The sequence below is a fragment of the Zootoca vivipara genome, chromosome 12 (genome assembly GCF_963506605.1).
Source record: "Zootoca vivipara chromosome 12, rZooViv1.1, whole genome shotgun sequence".
NCBI lineage: Eukaryota > Metazoa > Chordata > Lepidosauria > Squamata > Lacertidae > Zootoca > Zootoca vivipara.
The window spans coordinates 31,067,165-31,090,659 of NC_083287.1; the positions used below are offsets into that span (position 1 = coordinate 31,067,165).

At 43.4% G+C, this 23,495-nt stretch overlaps 1 protein-coding gene across 2 annotated transcripts in view; it reads left to right on the plus strand.

Moving 5' to 3' along the window:
• Nucleotides 1-1,773: 1,773 nt before the first annotated feature.
• The window catches only part of SLC25A13 (solute carrier family 25 member 13), a 109,424-nt gene continuing 87,702 nt past the window's right edge, over nucleotides 1,774-23,495 (plus strand). For both annotated transcript variants that reach the window (XM_035129397.2, XM_035129398.2), the window contains exon 1: nucleotides 1,774-1,866. In XM_035129397.2, coding sequence (XP_034985288.1) covers nucleotides 1,855-1,866 — 12 coding nt within the window. In that variant the 5' untranslated portion in view covers nucleotides 1,774-1,854. The remainder of the gene's footprint in view (nucleotides 1,867-23,495) is intronic.

Here is a 23,495-nt window from a genome sequence, read left to right on the forward strand (position 1 = left end):
GGCATCAGTATACTGATGACACTCAGCTCCATTTCTCCACAGCATCTGAATCAAGAGTAGCTGTGTGGGCCCAGCAGTAGTGGGATGAAGGAGAACAAGTCAAACTTGTTAACAAGATGGAGGCACTGTGAGCAAATGGTTCCCATGTCTGAGGAAGTGGCCATTTTCCTGACCTAGTCAGAGTTGCATCCCCCTGAAGGAGCAGGTATACAATCTGCAGGTGCTTATGGATCCAGTTTTGTGGAGGCCTTGGTAGCCTCAGTGGCTATGAGCACCTTTGAGTGGCTTCAGCTGGCATGTGGTTGCTCCTGGCCTGAGCTTGTGAACTTGATCACAGCAGTCCAGGTAGTGAGAACTTCATGACTGGATTACTGCAATACATCCCATGTAGGACTCCCATCACCTCCTGGCAAATAGAAGGGGAAGAAATGGAGGCAGTGAGAGATTTTACTTTCTTGGGCTCCTTGATCACTGCAGATGGTGACAGCAGTCACGAAATTAAAAGACGCCTGCTTCTTGGGAGAAAAGCAATGACAAACCTAGACAGCATCTTAAAAAGCAGAGACATCACTTTGCCGACAAAGGTCCGTATAGTTAAAGCTATGGTTTCCCCAGTAGTGATGTATGGAAGTGAGAGCTGGACCATAAAGAAGGCTGATCGTCGAAGAATTGATGCTTTTGAATTATGGTGCTGGAGAAGACTCTTGAGAGTCCCATGGACTGCTAGAAGATCAAACCTATCCATTCTTAAGGAAATCAGCCCTGAGTGCTCCCTGGAAGGACAGATCGTGAAGCTGAGGCTCCAATACTTTGGCCACCTCATGAGAAGAGAAGAATCCTTGGAAAAGACCCTGATGTTGGGAAAGATTGAGGGCACTAGGAGAAGGGGACGACAGAGGACAAGATGGTTGGACAGTGTTCTCGAAGCTACGAACATGAGTTTGACCAAACTGCGGGAGGCAGTGCAAGACAGGAGTGCCTGGCGTGCTATGGTCCATGGGGTCACGAAGAGTCGGACACGACTAAATGACTAAACAACAACAACAAGGACTCCCCTCCTGCTTGGTCCAGAAACTGAAGTTAGTGCAGAATGCTGCAGCACAACTGCTGACTGGAGGGATATTTGCCCTGGCTGCCAATTCGTTACTGGGCCAAATTCAAGATACTGTATTACTATTAGCATATAAACCCCTTAACAGCTCTGGACTATTTAACTTGAAGGACTGACTCAAGTCACTGGCCACTCAACCACTTTGATTTGCAGAACCGGCCCCTTCACAATCTCACGGCTCTTGAGGATCTCACCTAGCGCCGGCAGGCATGAAGAACAGCTTCCGGGGCTTCACCCACATCAACCACTGGAATTTGCCCTGCTTTTAGGCTGCAATCCTATATACCACCCCCTTACCCGGGAACACATCCCATTTAAAGTTGATGGGCTTTACTTATGAATAAGGCACAGGCAGGAATACGCCACCCCCACCCGTATACATATGCAGCATGCAGGAGGTTAAAGTGAAAATTACCAAAAAGTAAATAAATCATAAAGTCTCTCCACGCCGCGACCTCCGGGATGGCTTTGCCCGCCGGAGCGGCTACATTTCACCTTCTTGGCCGGATAAGGAACCACGGGGAGCCCGGGAGTCGACACGCGCCACCCGGGCGGCCACGCCGAAGGACACAGGCGGATCACGCGCACCGCAGCGGGTTCCCAGGGGCCGCCGGCAGCCAATGGGCGGGCGGCGGCGGCGCGTCCTCTCTCCTGGTTGGTGCGTCTGCGAGGACGCCGCTCGCCGCTGCCGCCGCCTCCGCTCGCCTCGCCAGGGGGAAAGGGCCGGCTGCGCAAGGTAAAGCATGGCTGCCAAGGTAAGTCACGGAGCCCGGGCGGCGCGCGCAGAACAGTGCGGGCTGCTGCTGCTGCTGCTGCTGCTGCTTCTGCTTCTGCCCCGGTCACTTGCTCCCAGGGCCTCCAGGCGGCTGCCGGGAGGAAAGAAGCGGGGAGGCTGCCAGAGTTGACCTAGGGCCTGTCCTTGGCGCAGCTTGGCCCGCTTTTCTGGGGAGGGGACATCCCGCCCCCCTCGGGGGAAGGGCCAAGCCGAGGCCAGCTGGTCGTGCTGCTTCCGGAAACCCCAAAGAGGAGGCGAGGCCTCAGGCCTTTTGGCTAGCGTGCAGATTTACCAGCAAGCGCCTCCGCCCCCTGTCTCCCCCCCCAACCGAGAGGTTCCGGGGCTGAGGGCTGCTTCCTAAAAGCGTAGCCCACAGGCCTATTTTGCTCGCCCAGCGTCCCCGTTTCCCAACAGGGGCCGGAGAGATGCTTCTAGGGACCCCAGCAGCAGGTTCCTCTCCGCTCTTGCTGCCTTCCCTGACATTCGTAGGTACACTGCCTTTGTGCATGGAGGTTCTGTTTCGCTGTCAAGCTCCAGAGCCATGGATGGAAGTTGGAATCTTGCTTCCCTCTGGCAGCGTTCATGGAGATGTTGAAACTTCCTGTGCTGAGAGGAGAATGCTCTGGGTGTGTTCAAAGACAGCTTTATATGGTTGCTTCATTGGCACTTAACACTAGAAAGTGGGTCCTGGGGCTAAGGCCTAGCACAGTAAGTCTTGACTGGCAGCACTAGTTAGAGCCACAATGGTACCTGCCTTCAGTGCGGTGTTTGCTCCATAATTAGGATGAGCCTTGAGATTTCTGTAAAATGCCTCTGTGTTACAATGAAGTGACTTTGAAGGCCCATGTCCACCTGCAGTCCTTTTCAGTTTGCAAAGCACACTTATCTCAGAAACAGGACTGTTTATTTTCCAATATATAAATCCATTATACACATTTATGGGAGCTGTGCAATATAGCTTCGCAGTTTTCTTTTTTTAAAAAAAATACTGTCCCAGCTATAGTGCCTGTACAGTTTGGAGCATTGAGACCAACACAAAGGTCACATTTATGTAAGAACTTTGGTTTGAACATTGATAGTCACCTGACTTCCATTGACAGTTTTCCAAGTTCAGATAGTTAAGAGGCTGAAGGCTGCCTGTCAGCCAGAAGGAGAAATGTCTTAAAGTTACCTTGAAAAACCAAACACAAACGTTCTGGCAAGGTGGTGGCAGTTTGTGCAAAGCTACAATAGAATGCTAGGAAAATCCTATGCTTAAAGACACCTTGTATATTCTGCAGCCTTACAAACCCTACAAACAGAATGGTGTTTGACTGCACTGAACATGCTGTGCATTATAGACAGCCAAGGAAGCAGAATGAATGAGTGAATTAAATCAAAGGCCTTGCATCACTTGGTAGCCCATTCACACATATAAAGTATACATGCAAACTGTCATTCACACAATATACTAGAGACAGAAGATCTCTACAGTTAAGTGCATGTTCAGCTGCTGTCCATCAAGCATATTCTAAGCAGAAATAGAGAAATCTTAAAGTCATACTTGAACCACACCTTGTTCTCCTGTAAATGTAGTAAAACCCTAGTTAATAAACTATTTCAAGTTTTCCCAGAAGCAATTATGTGAGTGCTTAAAAAGAATATTCTAAACATTTTTTTTAAAAAAGTAAAAGGTTGCTAGCACTGTTTTTGGCAATTGCTGACAAACATCTGCCTATTAAACCACATTAAAGCCACCCCTGTTCAGAACCCTGATCCTTAATGTTGCCATAGCTGCCTGCGGTGCTATGATAAAGTGATCACACCCTAAGAGAAGCCACTGTGTTGTATTGATTATAACCTGCTTATGGGTGTAGAGCAGCCTTCCCCACTGTGTTATTCTCCAGATGTTTTGGACTACAACTCCCAGGTTTCAAAGCCAAAACCCTAATCATGGCTATGTGGATGTAAGTCCTGTTGAAAGCAATAGATTTGCTCAAGTTTAGCAAGTTTTAAGTGTGTTAAGGGTGTGGATCGGTTTGCAGAGCATAATGAGGATCAGTCCTTTACAACCATCTACTCTGACACTTTTGCTCTAGAGCTGACCACCTCGTATTTATCTATTTTTTTTTTAAAAAAAGTAAGTAAAAATCCATAGTTGCCTTGGGTAGATTGACAAGTCAGGTTATCCTTCATAGGAATGCTTCATGTTACAACATGCCTGGAGGAATATGTGGTAGAAACCTCTCAGTAGATGTTTATATTTAGGTGTGTTTATGTTGCATTGCACATAGTGATTTTGCTTGCAGGAAAACAGTATACAATTGCGAGAGGAAGCCTTGGTTGACTGTAGCTCCTCACCATAGTTGTACACAGTGAACTGTATATATGCAGTGGGACTATCGAAATTATGCAAACTTAAAATTGTGAACACTACCAGTTTTGAATGCTTTCCTTTCTTTAAGATGGTATCTAAACCTTATGCACTTCTGGCATTAAGTCAAACACAATTGCCATTCCGAGTTCCAGTGCTAGGCTTGTAGGTTTGTGCTGTAGAGCAGGGGTGGCCAACTCCCAAGAGACTGCGATCTATTCACAGAGTTAAAAACTGGCAGTGATCTACTCCCTTTTGGGGTTCAGGTCAAAGTTGCTGAGCTTTTTTTAGGGAGGAGGAAAGCCCTTTTTTTTTGGAGTGCAGGGCAAAAATGTTGAGCTTCTTTTGGGCGAGCCTAAGTTGTTGAGCTTCTTTGGGGGCAGCCAGTGATCTACCACAGACGTCCAGTGATCTACCGGTAGATCACAATTTACCTGTTGGACATGCCTGCTGTAGAGATATAGGGTAGAGTGAAGCCCCTCTTTGAATCTGTAGAGCTTCCTGGGCACTGACAGTTTTCAATTCAGTACTGGAAGCTCAGGCTGCGTATCATCCTAGTCTTTTCTTAGCTCCATGTTTTCCCCTCCCATCACAAATTCTAGAAACTTTGGAATGAAAGCTAAGCTTTTCTGTGTTCTTGGAAGAGTGTTCTGACTGCTGTCTTAAGAGTGTTTTTAAATGGGCCCTGGACAATTGGCATGCTTACAGGTGACATGGTATATATATAGTGTTTTCTAAACATAGCATTCCATAGAGATCTGAATTATTTCTTAGTATATATATGCGGGGGGGGGGGGGGGAGGCAGTGTTTTCCTTGAAAAAGGGTCAGAGGTTTAATGAACTGAAGTGTTACATTATGGTGGAAGGTGCAGAAGGACACTGAGAAATAAGTAGAGTCAGATTGTAGTACAGCATTGCAGGAATTTTGATCCTGCATGCAAACTACTAGAGGGGCTGCCTAATTCATTACATTTATTTAATATGCGGTCCCAGGATGGATTGGGTTGTGGGTGGCGCTGTGGGTTAAACCACTGAGCCTAGGGCTTGCCGATCAGAAGATCGGCGGTTTGAATCCCCGCGATGGGGTGAGCTCCCGTTGCTCGGTCCCAGCTCCTGCCAACCTAGCAGTTTGAAAGCACGTCAAAGTGCAAGTAGATAAATAGGTACCGCTATAGCGGGAAGGTAAACGGTATTTCCGTGCGCTGCTCTGGTTCGCCAGAAGCGGCTTTGTCATGCTGGCCACATGACCTGTAAGCTGTACGCTGGCACCCTTGGCCAATAACGCGAGATGAGCGCCGCAACCCCAGAGTAGGTCACAACTGGACCTAATGGTCAGGGGTCCCTTTACCTTTACCTTTACCCAGGATGGATTACGTGGACATCAGTACTGTACAATAAAATAAAATATGCAATACATAAGCATTACTGGAGTATAAACTAAACTGTAGCAACAGCAGTTAGAAATGGCAAAAACACTACGATGAAAGGCGTATTCTGATCTCATCTGCCACCACCAGAGGTCTGTGCAAAAAAGGGTGCATCTTGATGACACATCATGGGCGTAGCCAGGATTTTTGTTTGGGGGGGGGCAGAACCTCAGTTAGCTATTAATTTTTACATACCGGTAGCTAACTGAGGTTCTACATCCATGCCAGACTTCAAAATTTGTATAGTGATGTATCTTGGAGGGGAGGGCATTCCCCAACCTGGGGGCCACCACACTGAAGCTCAAAGGTTCAGGCTGAGTTGTGTGAAAATACTCCTCTGATCTAGCCCAATAATGTTCTGTTTGATTTTTCTCTTCAGCCAAACAATGGATTGGTGAGTCGTGGGTATTTTTCTGAGTCGTTGATATTCCTACCCACCCCCCACATTTGCCTGAGACCTGTCCTGTGTCAGCATCCTGCATGACGGCTTTTTAAAATTAATTTTATTCATTTTTGTATACCCTCAAACTCATGCATCCTCTTGCATTGTTCTTTAAATTGATGTGTTTAAGGTTATCAGATTGTTTTCTCCCCCCCTCCCTTGCAAAAGAACACAACCCACTTTGATGCATAGGGTATTTGAGAGTGAATAGAACTTTAAAAAAAAATGCAGTTTGCTAATGTAAGTACCGTACTCTTTGTTATGGCCTAGTATAGAAAGATTGGATCAGGCTGCAGGTACCAACTCACCAGTTGAAAACCACTGCACAGACTTGTAAAGTTAACTAGCCTGCAAAAAACAAAGTACTTGCCTGTTAAGGGGCAACTAACCTGTGTTTCAGGCAGTTTGCAGAGGATGGACTCCTCTTCCTCCAACTTGCGCAGAAGAATCACCATGGTATCACAGTAATACCAAAAAAGCCTGGCTGGGGCCAAATTGGCTACATTTTAGCCCCATTTTAAAACCTGACTTTTTACTCAGGCGTTTGGACCATGTTGAGTATTTGACATGCTTGTGCCATTGGTTGGTATTGCATATTTTAAGATTCCATGCCAAATATTAACAGATTATTATGTTTTATGGTTTTGGGTGCTCCCAAGAATGGTTGCTTTCTGCCCCCTGATCAACTGATAAATACAGTCATACCATAGTTTAAGTACGCTTCGGTTTGAGTACTTTCAGTTTAAGTACTCTGTGGACTCGTCTGGAACAGATTAATCCACTTTCCATTACTTTCAATGGGAAAGTTTGCTTCAGGTTAAGTACTCCGCAGATCGCCTGGAACGGATTAATCCACTTTCCATTACTTTCAATGGGAAAGTTCGCTTCAGGTTAAGTTCGCTTCAGGTTAAGTACAGACTTCCGGAACCAATTGTGTACTTAAACCGAGGTACCACTGTCTATATAGTGGATTAGTAGTGTTTTAATTAGATCCTAGCCTCTTAGCTTGCCAGTAAATGAATAATGCCAAATGCACTGATGGTAGAGACTTGTGTCTCCCCTTTCCACCAGTGTTTCTGTCCTTGTTGCGGAGGCAGAGACTTTATCAGTTTGTCTGTAGCTAGCATGGAAACTAAATGAGTTGGTAGCCTCCTCCATCATCTCTCTCACTTGCATAGAAGTCCTGGTCACCCGTGGCAATCAGGCAAGGTTTTGAATGCAATGATGGTTTTGCGCAGAGTCCAGCGAAACAAATAGGAGTTACATTCTGCTCTGACCGGCTTCCTTGTAGGAAAGGAGAGAGTAAAATCTGGGTGCAGCTGTGGTGTGTCATTTATAGCACAGGCATTGTGCAGGAGAATTTCCTTGTTAATTGCATCCTTAATCCTCCAGATTAAGCAAGACATTCCCAAACTGCGCTGTATTTATACTGGATACTAAAAACATATATCCCTCTTTTATCCAAATACAAACTCAAGGCAACCTGACAACAATTTAAAAACAAAACAAATACAGAAAAAAGTAGCAGATAACAAAACAGTAAAAACACAAACTGTATTTTGGAAATGCCTCCAGAAACAAAGGCTGCATATACACCGTACATCTAAGGCACATTTAAAGCTCACTCCCAAAGAATCATTGGAACTGTAGCTTGTTATGGGTGCTGGGAATTGTAGTTCTGCGATGGGTAAACTACCGTTTCCAGGATCCTTTATTGGGGGCAGGAGAGAGAAAAGGGAATGTGCTTTAAATGTGTACACAGCCAAACCCGTCTTAAGAGAGTAGTTTTAAAAAGTGAGCTGTGAAAAAGCCAGGCACATTTCTAGGAAGATTCCACCACCATATAGACTTTCCCAGTTGTTCCCGGTAGTTGAACGTTTATGAGAAGGAGGCAGGGGGCAGCAAAAAGAGCAGAGTTCTCAAGCAGAGATCTGAAACTGGTTCATATGGTAGAGTCATGGAATTCTTATGAGTTGGAAATGACTTTTGAGGTTTAAACCCTTCTCCAGGCTAACCCCTTGCTCAGTGCAGGAGGCAACTGCAGCAACCCTGGCAGATGGCCATCCAGCCTCTGCTTAAATACCTCCTCTGAAGAAGAGCCCACCACTTCCTGATTATAAGTTTGTGAAACCTTTCCCATTAAGTACTCAGAATGCCTTGTGCAGGAGGTACACCATAGGCATGTACGTCACAATAAACCTTTGTTTTATACCATTGACCTGCACAGATTATGATGGTACATTTTGAAAATTTACAACTTGCTGGACAACAGAGGCTGTTAAGGGGTAGAGGAGGAGGAGGAGGAAGAGGAGGAAGAAAAAGAAGAAGAAGAAGAAGAGAGGGAACTTGCCAGCCCTTTTTGCACATTGAACTAGCTCTGAAACAGAGATCTGAGAGCGCAGCTGCATGTCCTCCACTGTGCTTGTGGAGCGTTCTCAGACTGAAAACACGAACTTTGTGCTAACACCCAAGTTCCTGTCCTCCGGGTAATAGTCTTGTTTTGTGAGTTAATGCTACTGTTCTTATAATGATTCTGATTTGGGCCATGTACAAAATTTACAATAACAGATCCAACGATGTGGTGACTAAGAATAGATTTATGCACCTGACTTTTCCCTATCACACTGTGATTCCAAGAACACATTGTGAAAAGAATGACAGGCCAAAATGCTTGTTTTTATAGCTGATAAGTCCTGCTGTGCTACATCTGAAAAGCCTTGACTTGTGTGTGAATATATAGCCTTGGCTATTAAGTAAGTAATTCTTTTTATTCCAGCTCTGGGTAAGAATTCTTAGTACTATTTATTAATTTATCATGCACAGAACAGGAAAATGATGGGGCTGCTTCACAGATTATGTGACAGGGAGCTATGGCCTAGCAGTGTTAACACTGTAGCGTGAACACTTGACTCATGCATATATATGTTGTTCTTCTGTGATATCAAATATGATACACAAGTCATAATCTCATTTACCAGTTAAGGAAAAATGTTTGATGCATGGTTGTGTGAAGCTTTCAGCCTTGAGTCCTGTGAGGGGGGGAAAGGCAGGACATAAATTAATAATAATGTCAAAGAAAAGATGCTCTGTAACACAGATAAATGAGTTTCAATAGGTGTCAGTACACGGAACTGACACTTCTCATTGATAGCATCCACCCTCTGGAATGCCATCCCTTAGTTAATTTTTGAGATGGCAGTAGTAGCAACCTTTGAACATCTCCACTTCCTGTGACCCAAACTTTCCTGGACACTGAGGAAATTTTATTTCTGTGTTTGCTACACTGCCTAGTTTCATTTGTGAGATATAGCTGTGTTTGGCTTATATCTAACGTAGTTTTAAAAAGATTTTATCAGAGGTTGTTTTAATTTATATGAAAACAGGGAGCTTTTTATTGTATTAAACCATATATAACTTTAAAAAATAAGTAGATAAAAGCTGATGCAGCCTTGCTTTGGTGTAAGCCACTCTTCTGTTCCAACTGGATTAATTCTCAGTCTTGGAGGTTGGCTGGAGCAAGACCACACATAAAGGTCCACTGCAACCTCAGGTCTAAAACAAAATAGCACCAAGCAGTAATAAAGAGAGCCCCCAAACAGGGTCCAGGTGAAGCTGAGGTTCAGCAGAGTAGCCCTGAATCAGACATAATCCAAAGGCAGAGTCCTAAGGCTGAGCTAGGAAGATCAGGATAAATGCAAATCAGGTTGCCAGAGTAAGAAGCATAAACGTATATTAGTTCTAGTAACTATCAGACCTCAATGTAACAACAACAACTGATTTATATGCTGCCCATCTGAATGGGTTGCCCTAGCCACTCTAGGCGGCTTCCAACATCAAACACAGTACAACATCAAACATTAAAAACTTTTCTATACATGTGGTTTATAAGACTGGCTTCCCACACTCTGCCCCAAGTCATTTGCTTCACGAGCTACCTCTCCAGGAACCCTTTACTGCTGAGGAGTTATTTCCAAGGATCACTTTACTCTTGAGTAGCACAGTGACTTTGGGCTTTCAGGTGTATTCCCCTTTGTTGACCAGCTGCTGCTTTCAAGGTCTGAGGATGATTTAACCTCCTTCTCAGCCTCAGACAGAGAGACCTCTCCAAGAGTTCTTGAGGGTCACCCTATGGAGGCCGTTCTGGCGAGGCCTCTCTCCAGCTCCCTGAATATCATGGGCTTCAGGATCAGTGCTGTAGATCTTTGACCTGCAGATTCCAATGTGTTTTCTGAATGCGTCCTCCCAGGCAAGCACTGTTGTCTTATGCTGCTAATATCACACCTGGGACAGTTTAGAACAGGGATGGGGAACCTTTGGACCTCCAGATGTTTAACTCAGGCCTGGTAAGGGATGATGGGCCATGTAGTCCAGCAACATCTGGGGGCTCTCTATCCCTGTTCAGAGCACGTGATAAGCCTTTTTGCTCCCTGCTGGGAACCCAGGCTCTAAAATGGGAGCGTTGTTCTCTTGTACTTCCGCAAGGGAATGCTTACTATGTGCTGAGCATTGGGGCATCGAAGAGCGCTAGGCCTGCCCCTGCCTCACAGTAGAATTTCACTTGGATAATTACATTATCTTGTGTTACAGCAAGAGGCCTAATTGGCTTGGGCCATGATCTGTAGGTCTCTGAGTAGCATAATGCCTAATCCTGTCCAGGTGCTGGAGTTCGTTGCAGATTAGGCATTGGAGATTAACCACTTAACACTGCAGGCCTCAAGAGACTCTGAAATGTTTTTGTTTTTTTAAAAAAGGGACACTATAATAACCTTTTATTTTGGCCGAAGTAATTCAGTATAAGTAGGGGGGGGGAGGGATCCTTGCCGAAAAACATTTGAATGGGATGCGTGGATTTTGTGACAAATTTTAGGGCGTTTTTAAAAGTTCGGTGTGGTAAAATGAGTATATTATGTGACTATAAGAAACACCAAAACCCTGCTATCCAGTGGAGGTTGGTTGATTTGGGAGAATGAGGCCTTGACCCACCAACCTCACTCTGCCCTCAGCCAGCCTCCACCTGTTTATTTTGTTATATATAATTTATAACCCACTTGGGGCTTGTCCACACTTCCTCTTGTGCCTAGAGAGCAGTTTTCGATTTCCCCCGCTTCTCTTCAGTGCCAAATCACGGCAAACGTCAATCCGTGCTTTGGTTCAGCAGTAAAGATCAGGTATTCCCAGGGGTATGTGGTGGGATAAGTGTAAGTCTGGATGAGTCCTTAATCTCAGTGTTGTTGCCCCTTGTAGAACTCAGCAGGGAGTAAGATGGCGACAAAATCGTCTGCGGTTGACTCTGGCTTCCAGTGCAAGAAGTGTGATTGGAGAACAAGGATGCATTTCAGCCAGCCAAAAACATTAAAGGAGGATGCAAAGCTGGGCTTTTGAGAAAGGTGGCTTAGGCGGGTGTGTGGCCTGGGGGGGGGGGTCCTGAGGACCACCTAGAGAGGCCCGAGGGGGCCTGAGGCTCCCCATTTCTGAAGTAGCTGGTGATGTGGAGACCCTGGAGAGCTGCCTCCTGTCAGATTAGACTGTATTGGGCTAAACAAATAGTCAGGGCTGGTGTAAGGAATCTTATTTTATTCCTATATTCCATTAGAAACACTGCGATGACTTCATGATAATGTGTTTAGCAATGTAGTGTTGGGACGTAGTGTTTTCAAGGCAAAGAAACGCAATTTAAATTTCTTCTGTATACTTTGCAAAGTATCCAATCCATCTCAGCCATTTCCTGCAATATCAAGCTGCCCTGGTAGAAGCAGTTTATTTTGGAATAAAAGAAATTGAAACTGTAGCTTTGTTAAGCCACTAAGAAGAATGCTGCCGGTACATTTTTCATAACATTTTAAAATAATCCCATGCTTTTTACATGCTTTTAGAAGCACGCAGCTGAGTCATATACTTTACCAAAAATGTTACTCTGGCCTGCATAAATGGTGGTGAAGTAGGATAATATTGCTCATAAGAAGTAGGCAGCTGGCATTTTCCCTTTTAAAAAAGAAAACAAGAAAATAACACTTGGAAGTGGGGGGGGGACATGTAAAAAGGATGAATTTTGAGAAGCTGTACAAAAGAGAAAAATGGATTATTTCGACTGCCTGAGTAGTGTCCGTTTAAGTGACGATTGACAAGTAGATTATAAATCTTGGAAGAGGTTTAGCTGTTGCACTTGCTCACAAGCATGAGAAACATTTGTCCAGATTTGATAACCGGGTTCATTTATACTGGAACTTTAAATATGTGCTTTATTTGGAAAAGAGAAGTAGAATACGTTTTGCCCATGTCTGAGTCCGACCTGAAAGGTTTTCACATCACAAGACAGAAAACTCAGATCACAACTCCCAGTTCCATTTAGATCCGTTGTTGCTGATATTTCTGGTGGTGTGTCCTTAACATGTCATTGGTTAGCTTATTTTTGTGCCAAAGTGTGGACTGGTTTTGGTAATAGACAGAGTTTAGCCGACTTTTAAGTTTTGTAAACAAAATTTTACAGTTTGATTTACCTTTGTTAGTTTCCCAGTTGGGTACATGCTCCTATAACATCTAAGCAGCTCAGAGTCCATTTTTCCTCCACCACCAATCTGAGAGGAGGAGGAAGATTTGATTAACTTCCGTTGTGACTATCACTTAGTGTTTCCTTCATCCTTTTGTAATTTTATTTTATTTGCATGCTGCCTTTCCACGCATGAAGTGACACAAACGTTCACAAAGTGGTTTTCAACAAAGAGAACAACAGTACACCCAAAAATCAACAACAAAAAGAAAATGATGATGATGATGATGATAGGAATACTAAAACAACAACATAACCACACACACACACACACACACACACACACACACAGCATTGAAATGATATTTTTTGTAACAACATTAGATTAGCAGCAACATTAATGAGAAATCTGCAATTGTAAAATGCACTTTGTGTCTCTAACCTCAGTCAAACATGGGAGAATGTCTGAAAGCCATTTGAAATGATTCCCATAAGTAGGAATTATTTGCCTAGTCCCAGCACGCTGCACAACCCAAATTCAATTTTGGTTTTCACAACTGAGACGTACTGAATTTTGAATAATTTTCACTTTTCCATTAATGTCGTCATTTGTCACTGACATTAAGTCAGGCTGCTTGTCAGTTCACTTTTTTATAGTACAATCTGCCATGGCATGTCAGCTGAGATAGTGATTGTGAATTAGTCCCTTGTTGATATGAAGTAAATTTTCTTGTTTCAGAGATAAACATAATGATAATTGGATTTCCATTTGACCATTATCGGTAGTTTGATGCCCAGTATAACAATTTCCTGCCTATTTGTTTTTCCATGAGAGTCCAGCATAACTTCTGCTAAATATTAGGATTGCAGTTACTATGCTTAAGAATACTGCTGTGTATAATCGGCTGATGTTTCTCTCTTGTGCTTCGGACCTAACTAGTGCTATTTTGGCTATGAAAGCATTCTCACTCAGAGAAGCAAGTTCACTGTTAGTATATAGGATTATACTAACATTTCTATGTTTTCCTTTATACTAGTATATAAAGTCCTCAGCCCTTGAATTTCCCAGTAATTTTAGGCTATTTGCTCTTATAAAAATGCTCCTCCTTTTTCAGTCAAAATAAAACACAATTCACTTCTTTTCCCCAGAACCCTTCCTGCTATTGCAGTGGAAATGGTCTGTCTGAGAGTTGCCCTGGATCTTTTAACTTCATTTTAAATCTGATTGAGTTCCAGGCTTGACCGGCTTGACGTCATACGTTGTTTCCATGGCAACCAGCTGATCTCATAAAAATAGGGTATAAAGCCGGATCTGGAAAGAGAAGTAAATATATCACTTTAACCAACCAATCAACCAAAATTCTTATGTACCTGAAAATTCAGTTAATGAAGTATTTATTTAACAAAAGGAAACCAAATCTACAGACACAATTGTTTCTGAACCAAGTTTGTGTTTCGAAGCTTTCAGTGTACGAGTGGATTTTAATTACTATCAACAGACATGTCAATTTTTTTGGTGTGTGTGTTTGTGGCAGTTATAATTAAGTCTTCCTAACAGCTGTTTTTGCTGTTCTTTCAGCCATCCAGCACCAGGCTTGCTGCCACCTAGTCTATCTCTTCTAAATCCTTAAATAATTCTTACTTTGTAGAAGCTGAAGACACTAAAAAAAAAAATACATGCATGCTTTTTATTCTTGTGCTACAGAACTAGGCAACCCGTGGCCCTCCCAGTGTTGTTCAACTCTCCTCAACCCCATGGCCAACATCTGGAGGCCCATAGCATCCTCATTCCTGCTATGTTGTGTTTGTGAAGGAAAGCTTTATACCAGCCACTGAGCATTTGAAGCTACCTTGCAAGCAAGCATACAGAGGTTTCCAGCCTACAAAATGTATTGTGAGTCTGTTGGATGGAGAGCTCCATCCTTTCTCCAGCAGTTCATTGCATTTCTCTGCTGGATTCAGAGTCCCGTTGTCTAGCACCCTGTTTGGTTTCTGTACCCAGCACCGAGTTGGTCCTGTGCCAACCTGATCACTTGTCTCCTGTGGATACCTGGCAAGTGCTGAAATGCATGGCCTGTAGACACACCGTTTGCATGCTGGATGCTGTTCATTTATTTATTTTGAATAGTTCTAAGTTTCACCTTCATCCAAAACATAGATTGTAGACAAGTGTACATCCTATGCCCTTTTAAAATGTGGTGGGGAGTTGTTTTTTTGGGGGGGGAGGGAGGTTGTTATTGGGTTGTTTTAATTTTTGTATTTTGATTTTATTCTGTAAACTGCCCTGAGACCTTCGGGTATAGGACGGTATATAAATTCAAATAAAAATAATCAGTGCTCCCCCCCCAAAAAAATGTTTAGGGGTACTGCCATTTTCCTACTCATATTGATATACTGCCCCTCAACGAGGCCAAACTTAGATTCACAAAATGTTTAGAGGTATGCGCCCCCCTGCATACTCCCTCCCCCCGAAAAAGCACGGATAGTCATCATTATCATCATCAGTACAAAACCTGGGCAAATAAAAATGCCTTAAACTAAAGAATAGTTAGTGCCAAAAAGAATACAGTGTTATCACCAGTCTTAGTTTTTTTGGGGGGGAGGTTATTACACAGCAGGAGCATAATGCATCTGGGTCGGAGGTAGATGAAAGAGAAGAGCATCCTTTGTAGATCTTGATGCACTAGTCAGAAAAGCCAATTTAAATGCCACTTTTAAAATGGATCACTACCAACTAGTTTTTACCATTCCTGGCCTTGAGAACTCCCGGTTCACAACAGAGTACTGTTGCTATCTTTGGGTGCAATTCATATCCTACTGAGGCCAATGGCAAAACTTTTTCATGAAGTCAGCTTTCATATTCTTTGGTATGACTGCAAATGGAGAACTCAGAGTTTGTTGGACTGCAACTCCCATTGGCTTTGCTGACTGAATCTGACAGCAGTGTACCTATATTCTCATGGCATATACAGTGGTAGCTTGGTTCTCGAACTTAATCCATTCTGGGAGTCTGTTCGACTCCCGAAACCGTTTGAAAAACAAGGCACGGTTTCCGATTGGCTGCAGGAGCTTCCTGCACTCAATTGGAAGCCGCGTCGGACGTTCGGCTTCCGAAAAACGTTCGCAAACTAAAACACTTACTTCCTGGTTTGCAGCGTTTGGGAGCCAATCTGTTTGGGAACCAAGGTACACTGTACATAATTTGCTGCAGCATGTTTACAAAGAGAGAGTGGCTTTCTAAATAAGTCCTGATTTTATTTTCCAGCAGCATAATACATTCGAACCAGAGTGGTACCGTACAGGCGTTCATTTTGCTTTTTTAACTCTAAAGAAATATTCTTGACTTTGAGATTTCCCCCTCTTTACTATTTATAGTACAGAAAAATGTGGTTACTTGAAGGTGATGTTGTCTGTTTCCATTATGCATATGCATTTTAGTTCCCCCCCCCTCTTTTTAAAGATTCAAGAAGTGGATTCATGCATGCACATGGATTTGTACCCACTCACAAACTCAGCTACTGAGGTGTAGCATTTTGAATAGACAGGAATAGACAGATCTGATTATAAATGCAATCTTTAAAAGTTAACTTCTGTGCTCAGTCAAAAAAGAAAACATTGCACTGAAACAAAATGCATTTACCTGTCAGTTATTTTTACATAGTTCCTGTCACACAATTATTAGGTGGGGCACTTTATCTATAGGATTTTATTTTCCCCAGCCCAGTTCCTCCTCCTGCTTATTCATGACAAGGGTTCCACAAATGGGACAGTCTTTCTAGTAAATTAGTGCAGCAAACTTTTGTACTAAATAACCTCCACTCCTGCATATTTTACCCAACTTGCCTTGCTAAGTTGATCTACATAATCCAACTGTGATGACTTTGAAACCCAACCTTGACAAGTTGGAACAGATTGAGTGGGTTGTACCCAATGGTGGATTGTCATTAGCAGAAAGCTCTTGTGCTCCTGTGAAGTGAGATACCTAATTTTCACTGGTCTGCCCCTACCCAATCATATGTTGGTGAGGATTGGGAGATCTTCCAGAACAAGTTATGGTGAAGAAGGTTGGAGTAGGCAGATGGGATTGTTGACAATTGGATTATGAGTGAAAGCACTTTTCCACCAAGGCAGCCTTTCACAAACTGGTGTCCTCCCGATGTTTTGGACTCCAGTTGCCCTCCTCTCCAGCCAGATGCTGAATGGCCTATCTGGAATGCAGTTGTCACCCAAAACATCTGAGGGCACTAGGTTGGGGGAAACTGCACATGCATTGTGCCTGCTTTTCAATGATTGTCTTATCGTATGGTCTCTGATTTTAATTTTTTATGTGTTTTGACTCTATGTGGATATCATTGCTTTCCATGATATATTGGTATATAAATATTTTTATACATAAATAAAATTGGTGGTTGTCATATTGCTAGCCATGAATGACAGCAGCCTTTTCTTCCGTTCCATACTTTTGGCCATCCCTTTACAGTAGCACCATCAATAACGTTGGGGAATTCCTTACCCACAGAGGTGCGTCTGGTCACTTCACTTTCAGTGAATGCTGAAGATGCACCTGTTTTCCCTGGCTATTGGCACCTGTAATTGTAATCTGTTTTAACTGTTTTAAATTTTGTTGCAACCCACCCTGGAACCTGGCAGAGAAGGGAGGGTAATAAACCTCTGGATTTCTACCTACATAGAACATATAAACCTGCCTCCTGCGAGCCTGGTAAATATTTGCTTTTCCAGCCTAGCACTGTCTATTCTGACTGATTGGCAGTGGATCTCCAAGGTATCATTCCAGAAAAGTTTTTGATGAGTTCAAAACACACTTTTTTTGCAAGCCGTAGCAATAGCCAAGCATGTTACCGGTACCAATTACTGGGAGAAATTCAAAGTCTTTGCCTAATGCATGCTTTTATTAATGCATGTTTTTATACAGCAAATGAAAAGAGTTGCATTTTTATTTTGTTGTTTGTATTTGCGTATATAGGGCATCTATACACACAGATTAGTCTCCAAAACAAACAGTAAAGCAGCATGCTTACTGAGAACCAGACCTATACAAATTTCAAGACTTCCTAGCAAAATGGGACCAACTCAAAATCTACCCACCTTTCTATTATATTTGCTTGTTAACGGTCCTGAGGGCCTTTTATTTTTTTTAGGGCAGAAAGGCAATCTAAAATATTTTTGCAAATAAGTACCATGTGCTGTAGGACTATCAACGTGACACTCACTTTTAATTTAAAAACACCCTCATGCTGTGGATGTGAAATGAAGATAGAGGTGTTAAATTATGAAATGAAGGCATATGTCAAGTGTGGGGAACCTTTGAGTCCCCCAGATGTTGCTGAACTGCAACTCCCATCAGCCCTAGCAGACGTGGTCAGTGGCCACAGAAGATGGGAGTTGTGATTCAGCAAATTCTGGAGGGTAAAAGACTCTCAGTATATTATGGTGGCATGCTGTCTGATCTGCCTTTAAAGTTGCAGGAGAATAAAAAAGCCTGCCGCAATTTTGCAGGCTTGGGGAGCTCTCAGAAGAGCTTCCCAGGTGCCTTTAATAAAATAGTGGCAGTCCTACCTAAAACTTGTTAAGCAGAGCTAGTCAGTTCTCAAGGGGACGGCTGGTTGCATTTCACTTAGGTTGTATGCAGCTCAGCCCAGTTCGTTCAGCTCCTGGGAATATTATCAATAAAGGGAATATTATCAATAAAGGAAATGTGAAATCATCCAAAGTATTGTTAAATGGGTACTGCATATGCCAGTCAGGCTTGCCAGTAAAGGCCACCGAACAAGAACAGGCCTAAAATCATGCATGTCAGTGTTACAGACAGACTTGGAACACAATCCTTGTTCCAAGATGTCCCTTGTTATCATTCTGATATCTTGGAGGACAAAACCGCCACCAGCAACAATAGGCACAAACTGCTGCTTCCCCTGCAGTACAAGAAACTTAGGAGCACTGGCGTGTGTTTCTAGAAGCCTAGTGAGTGAGAAGCAGACTGTCTGTCTCTTACTGCTTTGTTGGTATGCTTCGCAGCGAGAGCAGCAGAGTGGGCGGTGGACTCTACCTAATGTGTTTCATCAGTTCAGCATTTGAAGGTTAAACTTCCATTTTCTTCAAGTACAAGAAATAACAGACGTAGAAAGATGATGGATGCCCATGTTGTTATGCTGCAGTCACAGTGGAAGGTGTGTGGGAGGAGAAAGACATGGGGCTCGAAAAGATCGATGGATTGGAAGGCTTCCAGTTTTGATGAAAAGCTGCCAGGCAGGTGTTGCAGCTCTTCCCTTGGGCTTTACAAAATATGTCGTTTCCTTGGCTTTTTAATGTGGTTCTTGTTTTCGATTTAATTAAATGATAAGATTGTTCCTAAGCTCCATCATGATAGTAAATATTCTGCGGTATAGAAATGCCTTCAAACAAACAAACAAACAAAACAAACCCACCCTCCTTATTCTAGCAGCTACATTTGCTTGGGAAGCTTAGAGTTAAAAAAAATCCTAGTAAAGTATTGTGAATATTCCCTTTATTACTATGTAAGTTGCCCTTAATGCCAGTCTTTAGCAAATGCATACTCGGCTGGCCAGCCTCCTTTTGCAGATGGCATGGTGGGTGGCATGTATTACACCTCTGCTCTTGCATCTGCGTAGCTTCCAGTTAGACAGGGAAACTTTCCCCCTATAAAGCCCCAAATGTCCTACCATGATCCCTCGGCTAGCAGACAGTGCCCTTAAACTTGTACAACCACCAAGTATCCCCATGTCTTTCCCCTTTCTCTACTGCCCCTCCTTTGCCAAATTTTGCATTGTATTAATTGTGAATGCAAAGTCGTCTTTTAGTTTATGGTTTTGTTCTATTGCAATTTGATTTGAATATTTTTTTTAAAAAAAAGAAGTTTGTTTTTTGTTTTTTTTAAAAAATACATTGTAAGTTCCTTGGGGCAGAGACTTGTCATCTTGTAATCTGGGGCGTTGATGGTGGTGATTAAAATCCTTGGAAGGCTTTCTTAGTGGCTAGCTAAAATGTGTATTATCCCCCTTTCCCAGTGTTGCTGTAAGGATAGTGTAAGGGGCCATCCGACCACTGTGACAGATAGGGTCCAGTTTTTCTCTCTGACCTGTATTCTGAATATACATCGAAAGTCCTCTTTTAAAAATAAAATAAAAAAAACAAACTTTTACCTGCGGTGCAGAGAATCAAAAAACCCTTGCTAGGATTTGTTTCCTTTTGTCCCTTAATGAATACCCTACCTGCTGATCCACTTTTCCCTTTCAGCCATTTCACTAGTCCCTACCATCTGATGTCTGCTCAGTAGTGTTTCAGGTTCATTGTACGGTAGCTGAAACTGAGCACTTCACTATATTTGAAGGACTGGACTTTGATTTTACTAGTACAGTGAGGGGAATGCCCAGTTAGCCATTAAGAAGGCCAGATTATCAATTTCTGCCCACCCAACTCCCCTTTTCTGGATTTCAGGTGGGGTTTTTTTTTAAGCACTGCTACCTATTCTCTGCCCTGTTTCCTCTGCCCTGTTTGTCTGATCAGACAGTTGGGAATATTGCACCCTTGTTGCAATCTGCTTGTAAACCTGCTGATTGCATTTTGCAACATGCTGTTGTGGCTGTATCGGTTCATCATTCTATACAACAATCAAGGTTCTTAACTTGGATTCTGACAGTGCTGGAAAAGCACAAGTGCCATTCATCCAGAAGAGGATGCTGACAACCAGGTGTACTGGGTCACGGACTGCGGGGGGCAGGGGAGAGGCTAAATAAAATATGGGGTGTAAGAGGATGGCTTTTGCACAGCTGTTTGTCTTTTGAACCCCTCTGGAAACTCTCAATAATCAGGTCAAGTTAGTTTGTCTAATACAGCTGAAGTTTGTTTGTTCTGGCAGCCTGGATTTAGAACATTTGCAGGACCTGAAACAAAAGTGTGCTGTTGTTCAACACGAAAGCCAGTCACTGCATTTTCTCACGTACTCCATTCCATTCATCTTCCCTCAGCTTTCTTCCAACAGCCAGCCAGTATTCCATGTCCACTGAGCATGCTCAGTTTTTACTGAGCTATGTTTAGGTCCCCTCGCTCTTAGGGTTTATTTTCTGTACTTCTGCAAAACATGGGGTTCCACAAAGCCTGCCAATACCTCTTGCTTTGTGTATGGATGGTGCTACTTTGGCTTCAGAAGGAGAATATGTTCACTGCTAATATGCTAACAAGAACATGGTGTTCGATATCCCAAACTACCATGTGAAAAACAATTTAAAGACCATTTCTGAGATATACTTTAAAAGCTAGCTCTCTACTCTTAGGCTCTTGTGCAGTTGATGGTGAAGTAGGTTCAGGTAAGGACAGGCCTTTTGTTTATTTTCTATAATAACACTTGGGAATCTGCATTAGGAGCTGTCCCAGGTCCTGCCTTGCCCGACCCAGCCTAGCCATCTGGATACCTGTAGACTGCTGTCTTGAGTTGGACTTGGGGTGCAGTTTAGCCACCTGCTACGCTTTGTTCCTTACGTTGAGGGCTTGCAGTTTTGCTCGACCAGGGTAGCTGTATTGCTCACACTACATTATCATGAACTATGGTTTGGCTACAGCTTCTGTTTCCATTTCCAGGGAATGGCCATTTTGCTTACGCTCAAAGCACACACAACTGTGTACACATGCACTGTTTTTGGACCCAGAAGAGGGTGGCCTGGGCTTATGCATGCTCCGTCGATGTGCTCAGTTACCCGGAACAACAACCCCCGTGCAAATTGGCAGTTGCCTGTAGTTGCAAGTGCTGTGGTTGAAATATGAATCAAGTATTGTATGTTAGCATGGCGCAATGATGTGATCTTGACTAGTAGCGTAACTAGCCAGGGGCGGGCGTGGGTGGTCTGCACCGGGCAGGGGGTCTGTAGTGCGGCACGACTGCATGTGCTGTGCGCCACCCCTGGGCTGGCCAAGAGGGAGGGAGGGTGAGCGGGCTGAGGGGCGCTGGACTCTGTTGCACAATGGCCCGGTGCCACCAGGCTGAGCAGTCCACGGGGTGGAAGCAATGGAGGGGAGAGGCAGCAGCAACATCCCTTTCCTGCTGCCCCCTCCCCAGCTGGGTTCCTGCGTGCGAGGGAGCTCCGGAGACCCATGCTCCCTTCATGTCCTGCTCCCCTATGTGCTTTTAGAAATTCAGTATTTTCGGGGATGAGGGTGAGGAGAGCGTTTGGCCCAGAAGCGTTTTGCAGAATTCTGGACTGCTCCTAAAATGTTGTTGTCCTTTTGTAGGTGAAGGAGTGGAGTGATGGATAGGGTGGCATGCTCCTTTTGTACTGAGGAAAAGATTTCTTGTGGCGGTTGTGGAATTCATTGAATTTGGGTCCAGTCTGCCACGGAGAGCACAAAGCCTTGTGAATGGGCTCTCAAGTAAATAACTGTCTTAGCACAAGATTATGACACTTAGGACAGCATGTACACTTGGATAACACACATTTTCTGGCTATCTACCCCACAATTGCTCATGTCGTTTCGGTGAGTTTTGGAAGGAAAAAGCTACCAAACATCATTAACCCCCAAATAGCTAGCATCTAAAAGCATGCACTTTCTTCCTAATGTGTTGATGTATCTTGCTGTGTGGTGTTTAGTTCTAATGAGAGGCATGGGCTAAAGTGAGAGGACACACCTTGATTTAGGGTGGAGGTTTGTTTCCATAAAAGATGTTTCGGATGGGTGGGGTATAAATATTATTATTATTATTATTATTATTATTATTATTATTATTATTTACTTGGGGGCATTTCTGGGAGATTGCATTGTGTTGATCTGCATTATGTATACAAACGTTCACACATCTGCATTCTTGGCTATGCTGTGCCCATTTGTTTCTAGGGACCATATTCTCAGGAGGGCAGCTCAGATGTTTTGTCTCTTTCTTATAACCACTATGATAGACACCAAAGAATGTATCTCCTTATTGATGTGCATTTATGGGAGTAGGACAATGTTTCTTTCCCCAGATCATTCAACATTAATAGCCATCTTAATATAGAGGATGCTGCCTGAATATAAAAAGGATTCTTCTAGTATCACGTATCATATGCTCTTAACATTTTTTAAAAGCCTACATTGGATATAAAAAAACCTTCATTGTTGTTAGAATTAATTTTAAGTTTAATTTGTTGATATTTCCCACACTGAACTGTGCCCAAAGCAACTCACAACAAGCACCAGCTTATTAGCAAAATGCAAAACATTTGCACACACAAAGATGTGCTAGGAAATACATAAATAAATTAAATTAGACCCCCCCCAAATCAATAGACATAGGAAAAATTTAAGAATACAAAGAAATAATACAGACGTAATTACATTTAATTTTGCTCAGCATCTCTGTGTCAGCAGACAAAAATGAATAAGCAGGTGAATAAAGCCAGTTCATGTTACTAATTCTAGTCTTTCCACACTCCAAGGAGCTAGAGCAGCCTGGTTTAGATACAGTTCAGAGAGAGCAGAGTTTTCTTACCAAGGTGAGATAACGCTAGCTAACTCCCTTATCTCTCCTGTGGAGGAGGCTGGGGAAGTTCTGCAGAGGGCAATCACAGAAGAAGGGTTGTAGCTTAGAGAGGTAGAACATTTGCTGTGCATGCAGAAGGTGCCACTTCCAATCCCTGGCACTTCCAGGTAAGGCTGGGAAAAGATCTCATGACTGAAACCCAGTTCATGAGAGTTGGGTGCTATGTTCCCCCAGCAGAGGTGACCACATGCTCTGGCCAGCCAAGCTGTGCTACTGCTCTTAAAGAGTTATGGGTCAGAAAAGGCTTATATCTTATGACTGTAGCGACTCCCGTAACACTGTGCTTTGCTTCCCAAACTTTGGAAGTGAAACTTTGGAAGGGGGGGGGTTGCAGCTGGGCAAGTGCGCTTT